General features: G+C 41.1%; 1 protein-coding gene across 1 annotated transcript in view; it reads left to right on the forward strand.

Annotated features, from left to right (window-relative positions):
- poc1bl (POC1 centriolar protein homolog B (Chlamydomonas), like) overlaps positions 1–13,756 on the forward strand; it is a 35,720-nt gene extending 21,964 nt beyond the window's left edge. The window contains exons 16-22 of the mRNA XM_083981538.1: positions 190–375; positions 513–630; positions 1,077–1,253; positions 5,083–5,214; positions 7,679–7,789; positions 9,004–9,159; positions 10,364–13,756. Of these exons, the coding sequence (XP_083837664.1) occupies positions 190–375; positions 513–630; positions 1,077–1,253; positions 5,083–5,214; positions 7,679–7,789; positions 9,004–9,159; positions 10,364–10,528 (1,045 nt within the window). The 3' untranslated portion in view covers positions 10,529–13,756. The remainder of the gene's footprint in view (positions 1–189; positions 376–512; positions 631–1,076; positions 1,254–5,082; positions 5,215–7,678; positions 7,790–9,003; positions 9,160–10,363) is intronic.
- The last annotated feature ends 6,757 nt before the right edge of the window (positions 13,757–20,513 follow it).

Raw genomic sequence — 20,513 nt, forward strand, 5'->3', positions numbered from 1 at the left:
TGTGGTTAGACAGGTTGTATGTCTCAGTTTGAATGTCAATGAGTGACGTACTAATTATTGTATGTGAGTGCTTTAATAGGACTGACTCGGTTGCTTGGTAACTTGTTGTTACGGACACATTCTTGTTATATAGTGTGGCCTGCCTGTGTCAGCAGCTTTTCTTTTTTTTTGTTTCCTTTTCACCACAAGAATCAAAGAGGAGCCAACGGCTGTGGTGTGTCCTGTCATTGATGTGATTGACTGGAACACCTTCCAGTATTTAGGCAACCCCAGTGAACCTCAGATTGGGGGGTTCGACTGGCGTTTGGTCTTCACCTGGCACACCGTCCCAGAGCATGAGCAGAAACGCCGCCATTCGCCCACCGATGTCATCAGGTGTGCATCACTTATGGATAACTTCACAGAATCACCAGGAAAGACTCTGTCACTGATAGATCACTCACTCATTAATCCAGATTAGTTAGAATTTATCAGATGGAGGTAAATTATTGTCTGAACTGTTTCCTCCTTAGGTCTCCTACCATGGCAGGAGGTCTGTTTGCAGTGGGCAAGAACTACTTCCATTATTTGGGAACGTATGACACAGGGATGGAGGTGTGGGGAGGAGAGAACCTGGAGTTCTCCTTCAGGGTAAGAAACTATTATCTCTGTGTGTTTGTTTATGTACATGGAGTACATGTGTTTGACACCATAGTGCAAACTATGGTAACAAAGGATAATGTAAACACACTCTCCACACTGACTTGAAGTATGGAGAAATGTTGTCGCCAAGCCACAATACAAAACACAAAGCATTAAAGAGGCAGTCCTATCTGCATTACATTTATCAAGACTTGAATTATTATGAGACTGTCAAAACCACCCTGAAATAATTATAACTTAACAGCCTGTGGAAACAGGCCTGATATTTTAATTGCAGAAGAAGAAATTCTACACTCAGGGGAGGGAACTAAAACAGGTTTTTTTTTTCTCCAAGCTCTTCAACAACAAGGCTGAGCTTTGTGTTGTCTGATTGACTGATTAAATCATGGCTGAGACACTAACCAAATCCTTGTGGTGATGTTGATGTTTCGTAGATTTGGCAGTGTGGGGGCAGCCTGGAGATCCACCCATGCTCCCATGTGGGCCATGTGTTCCCTAAAAGGGCCCCTTACTCGCGGAGCAAAGCTCTGGCAAACAGTGTGAGAGCTGCTGAGGTTTGGCTGGATGAATTCAAGGAGGCTTACTACCATCGAAGCCCCCACGCCCGACTGGTGAGTCTGTTGTTGTCGTGTATGTGTTTAGCAGTGGCGGCTGGTGACTGAAAAAATTAGGGAGGACAGGAGGAACACCAGTCCACGGCCTCATTTTATTTTATAGCACTACTTCTCCCTACTTTATTATATTCAATGAAAATTAAACAGTAAAACAATGTCTTACAAGATTTCTTAAAAACAACATAATTTTATTAAATCTTACTGTTTTCAGATTAACACAGGCCTAATGAAAAAGACAGAGCCATGATCTTGGATGTGGGATGTAAAAAAAAAAAAAAAGCAGGCCAGTGTTCAACACCTGTAAATGCCACAGTGGGGATTTACACCCTCTGATTTAAAAAGGAAAAACAAAAACCATGAAAATCTGTAATTATTAATAACAAAACAAAGTGTTCCACTCAAATTACATACATATTTGGCTTTTACCTCTTAGATATAGCTATGCTTTTACCTGAGCTGATGGCGGAGAAAAAAAAAAAAAGTCCGGTCTTGTCTTTGTTTACCCTCCAGCTGCCCAGGTCACGTAACTGAAAACTATTAACAATCTCTCTGACTGCTTCTCTCTGATATCTCCTAACAGTTTATCCAGAAATCTGCTGATATTTCCTTTCAAATCGATGCCAATATCTCTGAAAACTCCGTATTTCTTGTGCTAGGAGCAGCATAAGCAGCACGGCTGGGAGTGAAAGTTTGGCGCACATAGCAACAGTAACCAAGGGGGGTTGGAGAACTGTCATTGGACCAACCTGCTGTCAATCTTGTGTTCTGATTGCTGATTGGTACAGAAGAGCCTCCTCCGTCATGACGTCATTTTACGTGTCTTAGCCAATCACAGGTCAGGATGAAGACATCCTAAATGCATTGAGTCAATGGAAGAAGATCCCGCCCCGAGGCCAGTTAGGGAGGTAAAAATCTTGCCACCTCCGTAGAGCCCCCACCTTCCTGCTCCCTGCTCCTCACACAGCCTGCTCTGTCTCCTGAGCCTGCTGGCGGCGCAGTTGAGCCGTTTTAAGTGGATTTTCTTCCAAAAAACAAACTTTTTTTATGATAAAATACATATATAATATTTTATAAATTATACTGAGATTTGGTAATGATTTATTTCAACCAGTTACTCTTTCTTAAATAAAAAATAAATTTTCCTTTTGCCTCTCAAAAATAGAGGAGGACCAACCTCCTCTGCCTCAATGGACCAGCCTCCTCTGGTGTTTAGTTGTACTGAAACACAGAACTAATCTTCGAGCATTCTGGCGTATTTAATAACTGAATGGCTTGTTTTCTTTGTGTAGCTTTGTGACGGCAGTGTATTTTCTGTAGCTGCACTCATCACAGCTCTGTCTGATTGATTAATGACTTGATTTCACCAGTGACACACTCTCAGTCCCACACGTACGCTTAAAATTACATGCACTCCTTTCTCTCTCACACACACACACACACACACACACACACACTGCACTCCCGCTGTGGTGAAATAGCTCCCCTGATTAAGTGACACTTGGGATACATGAGCGGTGGACACCCAAGGTGACAGGGGTGTCAGGGCGTTCCGGTGTGTGATTACCACCTTTCCATGTCACTCTGTGCCAACGGGTGTCACCAACCTGTCCTTGACAGGGTGAGAGCAGCGCTGAACCCATGGGGTGCCCTGCCTTTGTATGTGTGCATGCGTAGGAGGAGGTGGGTCAGTGTGTGACAGTGTAGTTAAGAGGAGAAGCTCTTCTAAACACAGATCAGGTGGCGTTCATCTCTCTGAGAGGAGGTATCCTTTCAAACCTGTGGCATGATAAACCCAATACACCGAAGCCTGCTTATTGGCACTGCTTGGTATGAACAGACACGTCAACATAAACAAAAAAGCTCTCTCGACATTTTGTAGCATGCTTTAACTAGTGGGATTCAGTTCCTATTATTCTGTGACCCACCTCCCCCCATTTCATTTCCTTCAGGAGTTTTCAGATACATAAATGCAGAATTTGTAGAACTTCATGAGGATGTTATTATTAATGTCTGTTGTAAATGTGAACACTAAATTTGTTACAATACTTTTGCAAATTCCTGCTGAATCTCTTGCACAAGTAACCAACCAACATCCATTTACGTTCTACCTGTGGGCCAGACCATAAATATGTAATACACTGCCCGCCCCCCAAAAAAGTCACACACTCTAATATTTCGTTGGACCACCTTTAGCTTTGATTACGCCACGCATTTGCTGTGGTGTCGTTTCAATAAGCTTCTGCAATGTCACAACGTCCAGAGTTGCGTTCATTTTTCAAAGATTGCTTAAAGATGATGGTTCCCCACTATCCTTCCAGTTTTTAATATTGCGTTGGACAGTTCTTAACCCAATTTTATTAGTCTCAGCACTCTCCTTAGATGTTTTATTTGCTTGATGCATGCCAATAATTTGACCCTTCTGAAACAGATCAACATCTTTTCCACGGCCACCGGATGTGTGTCGACATGGTTGTTTGGGACTGCATCAGTCAGGGTTAAATAAGTTGTTGCCAGCTGAAACATAATCATCCATGCAGTAATTATCCAATGGGAGACTTTTACCTATTAGCTCAGTTAAATCTTTAAGTTAACGTGTTGACAGTGTATATGTGTGTATGTATTGCTTGAGGTTTGGTTTTACCAGATGCCTCCACCTTTAGTTCTGCATTGCTTCCAAGCCCACAATCTAGAAAACTTGAGTCAGTCTAATACATATATTTATACCTGATTGTATTATGCCTCTTCAGTTAGGTGGGGCATTACATTTCCAATCCCTCCACAGAGCAGAAAACGTAAAATATATTAGGGGTTGCAAGATGCCGGTGTTAATGTCGCCCTTCACTTCAGATAAATGATGTTTACAGCTCTATGCTAATAAGTAGTCAATCGGTGTGAAATCTAAATAAAATATATTACTAAAAGGATAAAGTTGGGAAAATCTATAAGCACATTTCTGTTGTTTTACCCACTATCCTCTTTATCCTCTAATCGACCCCTCTCTGGCCCCTCGTGTACATTACATTGACCTCAACTTGTTCCATTAATGTTTTTCAGTGACTCCTCCCTGGTCCATATAGTATGTTGGATTGTCATTGGGCTCCTTGTCACTCTTGTTTTATATTTAAGTGGCACCTGTAGTGGTCCTTAATTTTGCTGGTCCATACACTTCCCTCCCACCGACAACAGATTGTCTCCTTTGGGAATCCCGCTCTTGACCCAATAAATTGATGAGGGGCCAATTAGAGCTGTGCTCGGGCAAACCACCGCCATCCATCATCATCCTGCAGCGCTGCAGAAGGTGTGCTGAGCATATGTGCTTGAGCAGATCAAAGTGGAGGCCGTCTTCTTCCCCTCACTGCATCTCACTTGTTTCCTGATCACTGTGGCACATATGCGAGGAACTATTTGTGTAGGTATTTACATAAGCACACATGCAAACACACTTGTAATAAAAACGTCGATGCTCTCACTCTTGTTTGACTAGGAATGATTTAGTGGTAGGAAGTTCTGTCGGAGGTGGTCATTAGTTGTAATGTCTTGGAAATATGTAGGGCTATGGAACAACTATAGATGGTGCTATTGTACGCCAATTCAGCACAGAGCTATGCTATGAACACGTCCTCTGAAACAATAGCTATATGAGTCTATGAACATGAAGGTCTCCCTTTGATTATGAGATACCATCATCGACTGATACTTAACATAATGTCATTTCCATTTTACAGCAATTCTGTCCTTCCTGGTATTGTTGTGGATCTGAGGGCATCAGGGCAGAATGGTACAGAAATCATGAGGCAGAACTATCATTTGTGCTCTTTGTTTCTAGGAGGCCTTTGGAGACGTGACAGAGCGGAGGATGCTTAGAGAGAAGCTGGGCTGTAAGAGCTTCAGGTGGTATCTGGATAATATTTACCCTGATCTTCACGTCCCAGAGGATCGGCCAGGCATGTTTGGAATGGTGAGAGGCAGCACATCTGCATTGCTGATTGTCGGCCTTAACCCCTTCAGACCCGCATTTTTTTGGCTGAGCAAAAAAAAATTTTTTTTATGTATTCTGACTCCTCTCAAACATAAAAACAAAGTGGAAAAAAAACATTTTTGCTAACTCATGTTTTTAATAGTATTTTTTCATGTCCATTCCAATGGACGCCAGGACTAAAAGGCTGTAAAATGTCAGAAAAACTTAAGAAAAATAAGGTTGTGTTTTTCCACATAGTAATCAATCAGTTATGACCTAAACATCTGGAACTGGATGTTTGCATGGTTTTGAGTTTGTGTGCAGTTCTAAACATGTACATCAACTTGATAGAAGCCTGCAAGAAGAGAGGAGGATGTCGCACTTTGTCACAAAAGATGTGTTTTTTCATGTATAGTCTTCATCTGGTAGCCTCGTTGTTTTCATCATAATCTGGCATGTCAACCATGTCATACTGTATTTTAGGTAGAATATAGGTACAGTGGCAAGAAATAGTATGAACCCTTTGGAATTTCCTAGTTTTCTGCATTAATTGCTTTGCTTTCCATTGCAGGCCTGTTTGCCACTCCACAACACTAATGGGAAAATATTTCGTCAACTGTTGAAACTAAGATTTAATTTTTTGTATTTATTTTTTAAAGTAAAAGTTTATCAAGACTTCCTACAGGATAATGTCAGGGTGGCTGTCCACTAGCTGAATTCAGTAGAATAGCGTGATGCAGCAGGACAATGAGCCTAAACATTTAAGTAAATCTACTACCGAGATAATCTAGAGTAGCTTCAAAAAAAGAAAATCCACCTTTGGGAATGGCCCAGTCAGAGCCCAGACCTGAATCCAATAGGTATGCTATGGAATGACCTCCACTCACACCAGACATCCTAAGAACATGGCTGAGCTGAAGCAGTTCTGTAAGGAATGGTGTTGTGCAGTTCTGATCTGCAGCTACAGGAAACGTTTGGTTGAGGTTTTTGCTGCCAAAGGAGGTTCAACCATGTATTAAATCCAAGGGTTCACTTACTTCTTCCACCTGCACTGTGAATGTTTATTGGACATGTTCAATGAAGACATGAAATATTATAATTGTGTGGAATTAGGTTAAGCACATCGTGTTTGTTTATACTTGTGACTTAGATGTAGATCGGATCACATTGAATGGCTAATTAATGCAGAAAACTAAGAAATTCCATATTTTTTCTTGCCACTGTATACAGTATATTGTTTGATGTCTTCATAGGGCCTATGGGATCATCCTCATCAATTGGAGCATTCTAAAAAGGACGTGCCCATGATTGTAGTGAATGGCCTGTGACGCCACTTGATTTCTTCCTTCCTTGCTACTGTCATCTCCTCCTGTCCTCCTCTTTCACTATACTGTCTCCTCTATCTCAATCTCATCTGCCACATAAGTTCTTCTGGCATGCATGTACTATAACCTCTCCACTGTCCCTCTCTGAATCTAATAACAAAACAATCACATTTGAACTCATTTTATGTATTCTCACTCTCGAATACTTATCCATTCCATTTAGATAAGACATTAAATTGATGAAAACCACATACTAAGAATTAAAAACTGTCTTAATTTCTAAATTTAGGCCTACCACCTATCTCACTCCTGGTAACATCCTCCTCATTGCCTGAATTCAAGGAGTCAAGTTCAGATTTACGAGACGTTTAAGGGAGTCTTTGACACTCATTATTATGATTATGAGAACATTATGAACAAAAAATATATATGAAAAATGTTATAATCATGAATAAATAAACTGTTACACCATGCTTTACCTATGAAAAGCTTACAGGTATTTTGTTTCTTTATATACTGACACTAAGCATTTGAGTGTTGGCTTACCTCGCCTAACTCCTGATGTCCACTGCAATGGACATTGGACTTTGAAAAAATCCTACAAATTAATGATATGATATTTGTTTAAAATAACTTCAAATATTATGACTTGTAACAGTTAAAAGTATACTGACAGCAAATTGCTTTGGCCAGCATGAACATAAATTTATATTTTTGACTGAAAATGGGCGCTTCCTCCTCCCTCTCTGCAGTCGGTCCACCATGCTTGTCTTGTCCGATGTCTGTCACTCTCTCAGAGTGTGCTCAAAGTCATAACATGATTGTGGTTGGATAATCAGGACCCAATCAGTAACTAGCATTGCTGACATCATTGAATTACAGAGTATTTTTTTGTTTAGAGACAGAAATATGTCATGTCCATTCCAATGGACGCAGGGTCTGAAGGGGTTAAATTAAGAGTATGAATTTATCAATTATCACCAATGTGATTGTGTTTAAACCAGCTGAGCAGTTCAGACCAAAGACTTGTCAGAAAAAGCATATAGATAGTTAAAGTGTGGTTTCCCCAGCGCTGTTTGAGCTCCTGTAAGCTCTACTCTATAAATGTTTAGTTATAACAGTTTTTTTCCTCATTGCAGCTTAAAAACCGAGGCATGATCAACCACTGCTTTGACTACAATCCTCCAAACGACAACGTGGCAGGCCAGAGAGTCACCGTCTACCCCTGTCACGGCATGGGTCAGAACCAGGTACTGGACCTTACTCTTTCAGGCTTCATGTACTGTAATACATTGCTTTGTTTTTTTTTATTATGTGTGTTTTTTCCCCTCTAAATTGACTTAAAGGTCTTGATATAAACATTGTAAAATATGAATATTCTTATCAGTCTCAGATGTTGTCGATTTAGAAAGCCTTATGTTTTATGTTTATTGCTGATCTGTGCCTTCACTGATGCACATATTTGTTTACAGGAGTTAGAAACAGCTCTTCAGATGTCCCTGTAGTCACACAGCCCAGTCATTAGCCCTGTTCTGATTTATCTTCCCCCCTTTTTTTATCATCCCTCTGTTCCTCCTTATCTTTCCTCTAAACTGAGACTCCTCAGTTCTTCTTACATTTTTTATGAATCATCTCCTTACATGTCCTCCATGACTCCCTATTTTCTATTTAGCTGAGACAGCAGTAATCATAGTCAGAAATAACTGCTCATGCTCCCTCAAAGTAGTGCCACAATGTTCTTATTTCATGGTAGACAGTAAGGGTTAGTTGCTGTACTTTTACAAATTTGGGAATAGTGGTTTGGATGTGCCTGTCCCAGACTGAAAAATGATATGTTGGCCTTGTTGTTACAAGGGAGAATATATTCCACAACAGCTACATCCTCTGTGGTTGACGGCAGACCAGGAAACGCTGTGAAATTTACCCTTGTTACTCCAGCAGTCCTCTGTGGACACACACTGATGTCGTCTCTGCAGGAAGTGGCCTCTGCAGTGCTTGAGCTGTCTGCCCTATGAGAGTGTTCACACTTACTCCACACTTTCATTTGTAGGCGGCGCACATAACGTGTGTGTACAGACAAACGATCCTTCAGGACAGTGTATCCATTTGCCGGTTATCTTTTACCCATGAGTCACACATAAAATGTATGTGCACAAATACATATACATATTCGATTATGACTTAAATATAATAATAATAATACATTTTATTTATAACACGCTTTTACAGGTGCTCAAAGACGCTTACAGTAAAATAGCGACATAATTAAAATACAGAAACAATGCAGAATAACAACACAATTAAAATACAAAGACAATGTGGAAGATCAAAAAGAGATGCACATTAAATCAGGTTTTACAGTGAAATTTACAATTTTGATTTAAAAAAAGGCTTTAATTTGACACAACACAATTTGCATGAAATGGTTCAGATTGAAAGCCGACTGTGTCATCTCCACCCACAGTTCTTTGAATTCTCCATGGACGGTGAGATCCGCTATAACACGAGGGATCCAGCAGGATGCATCGCGGGTGACAACATAAGCACTTACCTGACTGTCCAGCTGTGCAGAAAACGAGACCAATCCATGCCTGAAGATCAGAAGTTTATCTTCCGAAAGGTAACGAGTCCATACAAAACAATTTGTAGCCATTATAAAGACGTCACACACCAGGATTTCACACAATGGTTAATGGTTTTATGACTCTGAATAAACAAGGATGCAGCTGTGAACTAACGCATACGGTGGAGGCATCGATCCACAAAGCAGTACCTCTAGTTTTCTAAATAACCTCTGAGAATCTCACAGTTTTAACAAAAATAAGTGGATTCATTTCTTAAATTCATATGACTGACATGTGAATCTTTATTTGCTGTTGTTGGACTGACACTGGATTAGTGAATTACAAGGTCCCCACAAGAGTCATATCACAGTCCAAGTCATGTCAGTCACACTGCTGAGCCTCTCCACAGGTGTAGAGCACCAGTGTAGCAGCTGATGATACTGTAAACTGTAAATCACAAAGCATCAGCAAACTGGGTCTTCACTACACAATACTGAGAGTTGTTTAGCATGTGTTTGAGTGTAGATATGCCATACCCAGTGTCGGTAGCTAAACCATGCTATCTAAATGTAAATGGGGCCAAGAAAGACTGAATGGATGTATGAAGGAGGCCGGATGTATGAAGGAGGCCAGAGGCAGAAGAGTGGTGAATTTAACATAAAGAGAGGAAGAAGAGAAAGTAAAGCAAACAAACACATTAATTTGGAGAAACGAAATGAGTAGATGAATCAGTGCAGAATCTCCCAGCAGCAATACTAAGCCTTGATACTCTTAAATGGTGTCAATCATAAGTCAGTGGGTAAAAATGATACCCACTCTATACAGAGCAGCACCTATACTAAAAACAGTACTGTAATGTTGTTTTTTTAATAATAACACATTTATTGTCATTGTATGTTTAATTCAACAATATTCTTTATGGAACTCTTTTAGAAGTGTAACATTCACATATCCACATCTATACAGCCCCATAGTCGTACACACTCACCTACAACCTGTGAAATAGAAATAAACCAATTACTCCCCACACACATCATTACACTTCTAGTAACATTTAAAAAAAGTATGAAAAAGAGAAAAATATTACAAATAAAAGCTTCTTGTATTGGCTTCAAAATCCAAATATTAAATTGCCTTATATCATATTATGATATAAGGCAAGTCTGTTTCATGTGTATCACAGTGGTTTTGCACACATGGTAGACTTACTGCACACGCAACAGAATTATTGCACCTTTAACCAGCATGCAACTGTTTCAGTGTTGTAACAGAACATGTCCTCGTAACCGGCTCTTTGCAGGACGGGAGTTTGCTCCATGTGATGAGCCAGAAATGTGTCCAGGCGGTGGACAAGACAGACAACGGGAGACCAGCCCCCTCACTCCAGCCCTGCTCGGACAGCCTCCACCAGAAGTGGTTCTTTGAGGAGAGATGGCAGCAGAATCAACTTTGAACATATGAACAAGTCAGTTTTTTTTAAATCAGGCCAGTATCCTGGGGAAGGATAGTGGTGGATTGAATTGCTATTTTTTTCTTCTTTTTTTTTTTTCCTTTTTGGGATGTGTGTGCCTTGCTCTGAAAGGAGCCCACATGAGGAAGTTTCTGTATTCCCTTCCAAACTTCAATCTATGCACATTTCTGCCAGCTGGATTTAATGGCTCAATGAGAGACTGTACTGATAATCACTGATTTTCTGATGTACTTTATATATGTATGGGATTTTTTCATTCAGATGCTGATTCTGGGAGACTGGAATGTTGATTGTTGCGATAACTTGCAGTTCTGTACATGCTGGCATTTTTTCTTATTTTTCATTTACGCACTCCACAGCTGCTGGAATCTTAGTGAGATCAGTTCAGCTCATTTGGTTGATGTGCACAAGGACAAACGGTGAAATTTGTGTGCATATACCGGAATGAAAACGACTGCCTAATACCTCTGTCATCATACCCGTGGCCTCTTACGAGCTGGTGGCTGGAATTACAGCCACCTCAAAGCCACGAGATATTTCCATCTTCTCCTGTAGAGGGGGCCAACGCACCTCTCTGCACTTTTCCTCTTTTCACTGTGCTTCCTATTTGTCAAGAGAAAGTGGGACAAATCTTCAGGTATTTTGTTAGGAACCTTTTTCAGACAGTTTGAGTGCTTGCTACTCTTACATACAGGCGGCTTAGAGAAAAGCCTTAAATCACAGGCATTAGGCAAGTACCCTAGCAAATCCTGAACTTTATCACCTAACTACTGATAACATGAGAAACTCCTGTCTTATGCTGTTAAGCTTTTTACTGAGGTAATTTCGAAATGCATGATCTCACTGAGGTAAAATGACATGGGTCATTTAGACAGCTTTTGTAGTCATTTTTATAAAGGAAGAAAAAAACCATACTGTAGCACTAAGTGTACTTGCCTATGCAGCTTCAAAACAGTTAATCAGAGCCATATTTTATGGATTGAATTCATATGGTGTCAACTATGTTTATTTATAGGTTGTATTTGGTGAAGAGACTAAATTACTGTGATATGTCATAGCTCTGACATAGCTCAACTTCAGTTCTAAATAAATGGGAATTTATTCATTTAATGCTGGTAAATGGGAAAGGGTCCCCTCCTCATCGGACTTGTCTGTTTAGGGAAAGTGCTGGATATATGAAAAAAAGATTGTAATTTTATTTTCAGATTCACTTTCATGTTATTAGGATTCCGAATAATGCTCTCGAACTGAAACACAATGAGACAGACAGAGCAGTAGCTAAAGCTCTGACGGAGTGTTTGCACACTTTGAGTAGGTATGCACCTCTGCCGAGAATATGCACCAGCACAGGAGGCATTCCCCAGAGTGAATGCATATTACTCTGGTGGGCTGTGCTGATTTGTGCACACCGCCTCTGGTTCCATCCGTCAGAATTAGACAACTATAGATCCCTCTGTTTGGAGCCGTGGTCACTTCTGTGGCGGTCCCTCAGGCTACGCAGGGGGAATAAGGGGAAAACACAGCAGAGGAGTAGACAGTTGTTGGTGTCTCCAGAGTGCTGGGATGGCAGATGGCTTCCTGATTGATTTTCTGGTCCTTTCCCAATTCGTTATCACCACCTCTCCCTCTCTGTGTCAGAGGTGTGCAGCAGCGGACTTATCTTTTGGACTCATGCCAGACAAAATCCTCGCAAGATGAGCACTTGTATACTCATGTGCTTGAAGTTTGATTTATGAAGGGAAATCATCAAGAGTACAGTTTTTGACAGCAGAAGCAGATAATGGAGGAGACTGACTGAAGCAATTTGTGACCTCTTCCTTACCATTAACCTTCACAGGCCGTTGGCCCATCAGTCTCAAAGGAGCTCCGTTCGGAATTGATGTTAGGGGATGATCAGACTAAAATAGATTTTTTGCTATTGATTCAGAATGTATACTCACAATAAGATAAATGGGAGGTGGAAAAAGATTTTGCCGGGACCACAGCTGGGACTTGAGTAGAATCAGAATCCCTCCCTGTTGCCAAATATAATGAATGCGATGTGCAGCGGTGACGGGAACACGGCAACATCTGTGCATATGAGCTCACTTAGTACAAGCCTAAAGGGACAGGGCAAGATGTGCATTACTTACCACTCTGAACATACATTTACAGTTTAATTGCAGCGTGCAGAGCAGTGTAAAGGAGTATCATGGGATAGCTGTGCAGACGAAGGCATCAAATAGGTTCAAATCAGACTGGAATATGGAGTAATTCCCAGGGTTAAAGTTCCCAGTAGTCCATCAGGGCTTTTGCTGCCATTATGGAGACGATGCTCGTAATAAATCAAATGGACCAAATGACCAATAGGAAGATTATGGTCAGATCCACAAAGGGGGGGTTAGAGCATCTGTCTAAGGGTATTGTGTCACAATGCTTGATTTTGGTCCTAATAGCAGAGCACCATATGCCCGAGAACGTCTCAATAACAGGTTGTTTGAAACAGTTTCCAGACTCTGTCCCATGGTCCCTGGCTTTCCTGCCAAACTCCTGAGGGCTGAGCTTTTTGTGAATTAATAGTGTCATCCATGAAAGATCAGTTTCACCAGGAACAGGTGAAGGTTTTTTTTTTTAACACAGTGCTCATGCTTTATGTATCAAACACTTAAGAGGTGACAGCTTTCCCATTTTCCACAGTTTGTGTCTTTAGCCCGTGAGCGCAGGATAAATATTCTTCCTGTTATTAAAAAGGGTAATTTATTGTTCAGTGTGGCCATCTGTTATTCCAGGCATGTCCTACATACGCTGGCCTGATATTGTATGCTAATTTGATATTCTACACACAGCTGCAATAAAATTGATATTCGCCCGTCGGGGTCACATCTCCTTGGCGGGTCATATAGGGCTTTTTATATCAACCAAACCTTTGTCGTTAACGGCGGCGATATTCCAGGAATCTGTTGGAGAACTTGAACCTGTAAAGTGGCTGATTGCACTGTCGCTCCAACCCTAATGGACCAGGCACTGCTGTTCTCACACCAGTGTGCACATCTTCTGTTTATAATGCTAAACAACTCCCAGTGGAGACATTTTAATTATTTAAGTGGTAAACGTGCACAAATGATAATGCTGGAATTCAACACTGTGTCCGGGTGAGTTAATGCTGTTAAAAACTCCAGTGGCCTTATATTGTTTTTAGGAAAGTGAAGGATGCAATTAATGTTATTTTTGTATTTGTTGGATCCAATAAATGGACCAAATCTGATGTCGGTGTGCTTATTTAATTGTTGACAAAAAGTAAAAACAAGTAATGTTTGATATTAATGCCTGTTCTTGCTCATCATTATGCCTTTTTTGTTTTTTAAATGTTCACTTTTGTGTCTTTAAATTGTGCATCAGCACTGGAAACACTTGTGGAGAAAAAAATATGTGACTAAAAATTCTTTTGATCTCACTGTATGCCATTGTTTATCCATAAGACTGTGACTCATCCACATCCAACGCAGAGTAAAACAGGCTATCATCCACATTTAGCTGTGATGGAGACGTGAATCAAGATGCTCAGAGGGTAATGAGAGAAGAAAGAGAAGAGATTTTCCAACCATATCTGATTGGTTTGATCACCAGCTGCTGAGCGCGATGGAGAAATGCGGCGCCTGCGCCAAGTCACTCCGTTTCCCCTGGTGTTGATGCTGTGCCCTGCAGTCTCTCTCAATTACTCATTGATGATGCTCTGCTGTTTGTCTCCTAGTACATGCAGTGTGTGTTTGTGTGTGTGTGTGTGTGTGTGTGGACCACGGCGACTGATGCGCCACATCCTTACATCAACACTGCAAAACGCTAAAGAATTAGACAAGGTAAAAATTACATTCAAGTGTTATCTTTCAATTTAAGTGCACCACGCTGCAGGAAATAATAGCAGGGAATATTTATGCCTCGGTGAAGGCACCGTATAAGACGAGCTGGTTTCTGTCTCGTACAAGGATGACATGCTCTGATGGAAAACTTGCCAGAAATCTTCACATTTCTGACAAACGCTGCACAGACAACACTCGGCTGCTTCCTAGGAAAATGAGGAGCCCTGCTGCAGAGGGCTGTGATGCTGCCGTCTCCAGAACTGCCTCATCCTAATCTTTTGGGTGCATCTCTGTGAAGTATGCAGTACGAAATCGCTGCTATAAAATATCCGCAAATTTCAGCAAGCTCTGTATTTTGTTGGAGCCTGAATTTGACGTAGACCTAGTTTTTTTTTTTTTTCTATTCTCACAGCACCACAGTCTCCCACACCCTATATGTGTCTTTAATGATAATGCAAAACAAGACTCCCCGTGGTGCAAGTCTTTGGAGATGCTTCAGTTGTCAGGGAGTGAGAGGAACCATAGGAGGAGGAGCACACACACACACACACACACACAGGAGGCCATCTCTACACTCCATGATGGTTTAGTTTATGTAATCCCCAATACCCAGAACAGCTCAGGAGCAGTGGCTGCTGGCTGCATACATTAGATGACACACTTTCACTTTCAGGAGGGCCTCCAGACGGTGCAGCAAACATGTGAGGCCTAGATACAGAGATAGCATAACATTTCTTATGCGCTGCCACTGCCTCGCATCTGATGAGGTGGGTCATGCAGTGAAGAAAGCAGCAAGGCTTTCATGGAGCCTCTCAGTCGGCAAATTCGTTTAGAAAACCATAACCGACTATTCTACAGTTCATCAGCTACGTCGGAGCAGTATTGTGGTTTTATTCACCGCATCATGTGTGCCCTCTCCATTTGGCAGAGCTATACCCACTTTAATGGAGATCAGTTTTTCAAAGAGGCAAAGACCAACTTTAACAGCAATTAACCTTGCCAACTTTTCATGAAAAATTGACATCTAATTATTAAGATATGAAAAACATGAATTAAAGGTATTTCTCATCCCCCAAAAATATGCATTTGTAAAACATCAATGTCGGATATAAACATCATAGTCACACTGGAGCTCAGTGAGTATGTGGAGATTTATCTGTTGTAAATGAGGTACTCAGAATTTCTCCAAATACTTCAGGGACCAGTTTCCCAGACGTGCTTCGACTGAAAGCCTGTTTCAGCTGAAAGCCTCCTTCAGTGCAGGATCAAGCTCATCTAATCCATTTCTGTGAAACCAACCAATGCAGCATCAAAGGCAGATTGCTTGTTGCTTATTTGCCTTGAGTTACCCCCTGTGTCTCTTTCTTTTCAGAGGAGTTGGACCTCCCTAGGATCTCACTCGAGAAACAATGTAAGAAGGCGTGTCTTTTCCAAAAATACGATCCAGCCGACACCCTGACAGATCACAAGAAACTTTGAATTCTGCTGAATACGAAATGCACGCTCGGCTATGAACGGCTGCACTGGTGGAGGTAACGGATAATTTGGCAACTTTTTCATCTTCTCTTCATTCAGAGATCCTCAGATCCCATCACCATCACCCTGAGCAGTTTCAACATAAGTGTGAATCATTAAAACAAGTCAATGAGAATCTTTGACTTTGATTATGAAGGTGATTGTGGATAATATCTCACGATTTTCAATTACCGCCACAGCTTTGAGAGTATAGCTGTAAATTAGTGGACCACATCTTTGTTAATGACATTAATGGACTAGTCCTTGATAATGAGTCACTTTTCACTTGCTCAGAACTGTTACATAGATGATTCTGAACATGGCTGCTCCAATGGGTAATTAAAACCTTTTCTTTCATGTTCCTAATTTTGCCAAACTTGAAACAAACCTATGTCCTGGGCATATTTAAATTGCAAGTAGCACGTTTTCCTTAAAATGGCCGGGTTGTGAACAGCATTTTAAGACTGTGTGACCATCTTTGCTCTTGTAATACATCAGAATGGCAGAACGCGAATCTCAAGTGGTATTTATAGTGACACTGCTGATGTAATTAATTATCAGAAGCATTTCCATGGGTGAGAGAGAGGAGAAGGAGTCACAGCACATATCACACTTGTCTGCTAAAAACTGGAGTCTGTCGCCCTTTTTCTCTTCCACAGCGAATGGACATGGCAGAGCCTGGAAATATGAGTATGTGTTGAAAAGCCATGGATGGAGACAACAGTTTGGACTATATCGTCTTATTCTTTACCGCATTTTTCTGTAGGCTATGTTGAAGTTTTGACTCCTCAGACTCTGATGTTTCTCCAGTGAGTTTTCTAACTCACATCCTCTTTTTTTTTTTTTTTTTCCGCTCCTCCTGTCGGATGCGATGTTGAATCCTCTCAGAGAGCAAATCATATTTGGCAGAAATTATGTATTCTGCTAAAGAGAACACCAGAGTCACATTGATTCACACCCCGGCAGACTGTGATTTTTCACAGCCTCCCCCAGTGTAGCCTACATTGACAGAATACCTCTTTAATGTGTTCCTACGAGATAAAAATGCTTCCACAGGCGATTAACCATTCCACCCTGCTCCCATTCATTTCACTTCATCAGATTACTTGATTGCTTGCCAAATGGACTGTCTCTCCCCCCCTTAGGGAAATATACTGTATATATTTCCTTTGGACAGAATGAGACGTGGTTGATTTATTTCTCCTCACTCACTGTGTTTTTAGACATTCAATCGGCTTTCGTTCAGTTCAGTCATGTTAGAGATGTTATTAATCCCTTCAAACACTTATTTTCTATCCGGATTTACATAGTGGCCTGGAGCTGTTTTAGAGTTTCAGGGTGTGAATGGTGAAACTTGAAAAGTATCAGTTTACAAATTAGACTAAATTAAACAGTGAGGCATGTTTTTGTGACATGTTCTTCTGACCACAAACCGTGCCACATCAACTGAGCTTCAGTTTCCTGTGTGTTGTACTCACTACTACTGTAGGGATGAGATACACTAGAGAAAATATTAACATACGCTTGATGAGAGGATTCAGTTGCAGGTGTTGTTTTAGACACATTGGAGAGTGAGTGAGATCTCGCTGCCTGATGCTGTTTTCTCATCATTCTCCCTGGAGGTAAAATAAGTCTTAACACCTTGACGTGCCCCAGATTTAGAGTGCTAAAGACATGGACACTGCTTTTCATAGTGTATGATTAAATTAAATTCTGCCTTCTCTTGAGGGGCTTTTTTTCACTAAAGGGGTGTAGCGATGCAGGTCAAATGAACAGATCCCTTGCTGTCTGTGTGTAGTAGTCATGTGTGAATTAAATGCCTCATCACTTTGCAGAGGCAGTGTCAGTGCTTAAGTTAATTGTGAGGGTTTTCCACATGTACAAGATACACACATACGCATTCATGAGTGTTTGTGTACCTAATACAACCCAGCACACCGGTCTAAGAAGTGTGTTTTACTTTATTTTACTCTCCAGTGTGCTTGAGATGTAGCGTTCCCAAGCTCCACGCTTATTCTGAATGAAAACACTTTTTAAAACATAATTTTCCTGCCAGAAAATTAATGACTGTAGTGTATTAATATTATTTGTCGGTGCAGAGGCAGTGGATAAGAAACTGGGGGGGTGAGTAGCAGGAAGCAGTCAAGCTCCAAGCTCAAGCATCTGAGAACTGGCTAATGTTCTTTTAAGAGAGAGGCAGTACTTAGAGTTAGAAAAAAAAGACTATCTCTGCCTCTGCATAATTCATTACTGATGTGATGATGATGTGCTTGGTCAGATAGACAACCAACTGCCCTGGCAATGGAAATGTAACTTAGATTGATGCAGCATGCACATGGTATTAATCATCTAAGTCATTAAGCTGATGCCTTAGTCAGAGTTGATAAATCATATTCATCAGTGGATGTCTGTCAGTGTGATTGTCCTCCAACTTTTTTTTTTTTTTTTTTTTTAAACAGTAGTTTTACTTCCTAAAGAAATAGTTCTGTTAATATGACGCTATAGCCAGCAGCTATTAAGCTTAGCTTAGCATGTAAATTGGTTACAAAGATGGTCAGCTAAAAAAAATCTACTTATCAACACCTCTGAAGCTCTCTAATTAACATGCTTTCAATTCGTTTGTTTCATTTTGTGCTACAAATTAAGAGTGCACATGACATGACACAGCCGAGCTAACTGTTCCGCCTGTTTGTAAACTAAACCAGCTTTAGGCCTATTGCCTGTGTATTCAACATACATCAGGAGAATCATCTACTTCTCTGCAAGAAAACAAATTGGTTTTGAACTCAATAAAAGATAAACATTAAGCAGTTTGTAGTAAAATTAAAGTACACTAAATAGATACAGTAGATAAAGTTCATATTTCCTTACATAAGCAGCAGAGTAGTCCCGTGTTTATATGCCTCCTCTCCTCTGGCACATGATGCCAGCCTGGTTGGGTAGCAGCTCATTGCGGGTGCAGCATTTCCAGTGAAATGCCAGAGCAGAGGGGTGAGGTGGGGGAGATGAGGGGGGGGCACTGAGCCAAGTCACTGACCTTTCCAGCGTGCCGATCGATAAGGCTCAACATCGCAGGGCTCCGGAAATCTCTCAGCAGAGAGACAAGAAGTAGTAGACTCACACTGTCAGATGATGCGCTAATTGCTTGTGGTTGCTAACCTCCCTTACCCCTGCTGGATGGAGCCGGGCGCTGAGATTCAGGCTTCCTGCCCCTGGGGCCCTTCTGTGGAGTGTGGGCCCTCAAATCACTTGGGGCCAGGCTTGGAGCTCATGCTGTGTACCTGCTAAGTCACATAAGGTGGCATACAGTTTATATCCATACACAAAGTGTCATTGTACACAGGAAAATACCATAATGTACCGATCATTATAATAAGCCACAAAAGCCTCATGTAAATGCTGTTTCTGCAGACATCTGTTCTCTATCAGACATCTATTTTACAGGCTTGATGAAACGTGTTGCATAATGATGAAACACAAGTTGTACTTACAGCTGTTTTAGATGCTCTTGCACTTCTACACTGATATGACAAACGAAAAGAAACTCAAAACACTGCAACATGCCGCCCCCCCGCCCCCCCCTGTTTCAAATTACCAATGAAAGCTGTCTTTTCACCTCGGAAAGCTAAACGACAAGTGCTCACACTGCTCTGTATAAAGGCCCAGTTCTTTGAGTAATAGTACACCAAAGTGACAGGTGAGTAATGCTCAGCGGGTAGTGGTATGGAAATGGTGCATGTAGGATTGCACTCATTGAGCCCGCTTGCTGATAATGAGCCCGCAGACATGTGGAGGAGTGGCAGCGAGCAGGGCCAACTCCTCTCACTGCCTAACTCTGCTTTCATCGCCCGGCTTTCATCAAGCTCAAGTGCCACAGCTATTAGACCTTTGTGCCATGTTGAAGGGGGGGAAGCTGAGTGTGCCAGCACGGTTGGCTAGGTTACTTCCAAACTGCTTTCCACAGCAGCTCTTTGATTAACTACTCAAAATTATGATTAGTCTTAAGCATTTAGATTTTTTTTCACACATACTGTATGAATACATTTTGATTGAATTTCTTTGTGATGCTTTGCAGGAACAATCCAGTTTACAGATGCAGAATTGGTTTATTTCAGTAATGTTGAATCAAACAACATAATGAGACTTCACAATAAATTATTCCTCCTTTTGCCCATCACATGTTTGAGCAGTTAGTCTAGTTTTATAATGGCAAAAAGTTTCTCATCTCTCTCTTTTTTTTAAACCGAATTGTATTGTATTGTACAAGCAAATGGACTTTGCTATCGAGTCACAGATGTAGAAAGACACAAGAACTCACATTTCCTTTCATGTCCTCCACAGTTCCCTTCAGTGGTCTGACCTGCTCACTACCTGTGCTGCCTTCTTCAGCTCTTGTTAACTAACTGATTCCATTTCCATGTTTTTCCCATACTCCATGTTGTTTTTCCATAAACCGTTTTCTTGTCTGTATACAACATCTATTGCATGTCTGCCCTGGGTGAGGGATCCCTCCTCTGTTGCTCACCCTGAGGTTTCTCCAATTTTTTCCCTGTTAAAGGTTTTCTTGGGAGTTTTCCCTCAGTTGATG

This window comes from Trachurus trachurus (assembly GCF_905171665.1).
Source record: "Trachurus trachurus genome assembly, chromosome: 11".
Classification (NCBI taxonomy): Eukaryota; Metazoa; Chordata; class Actinopteri; order Carangiformes; family Carangidae; genus Trachurus; species Trachurus trachurus.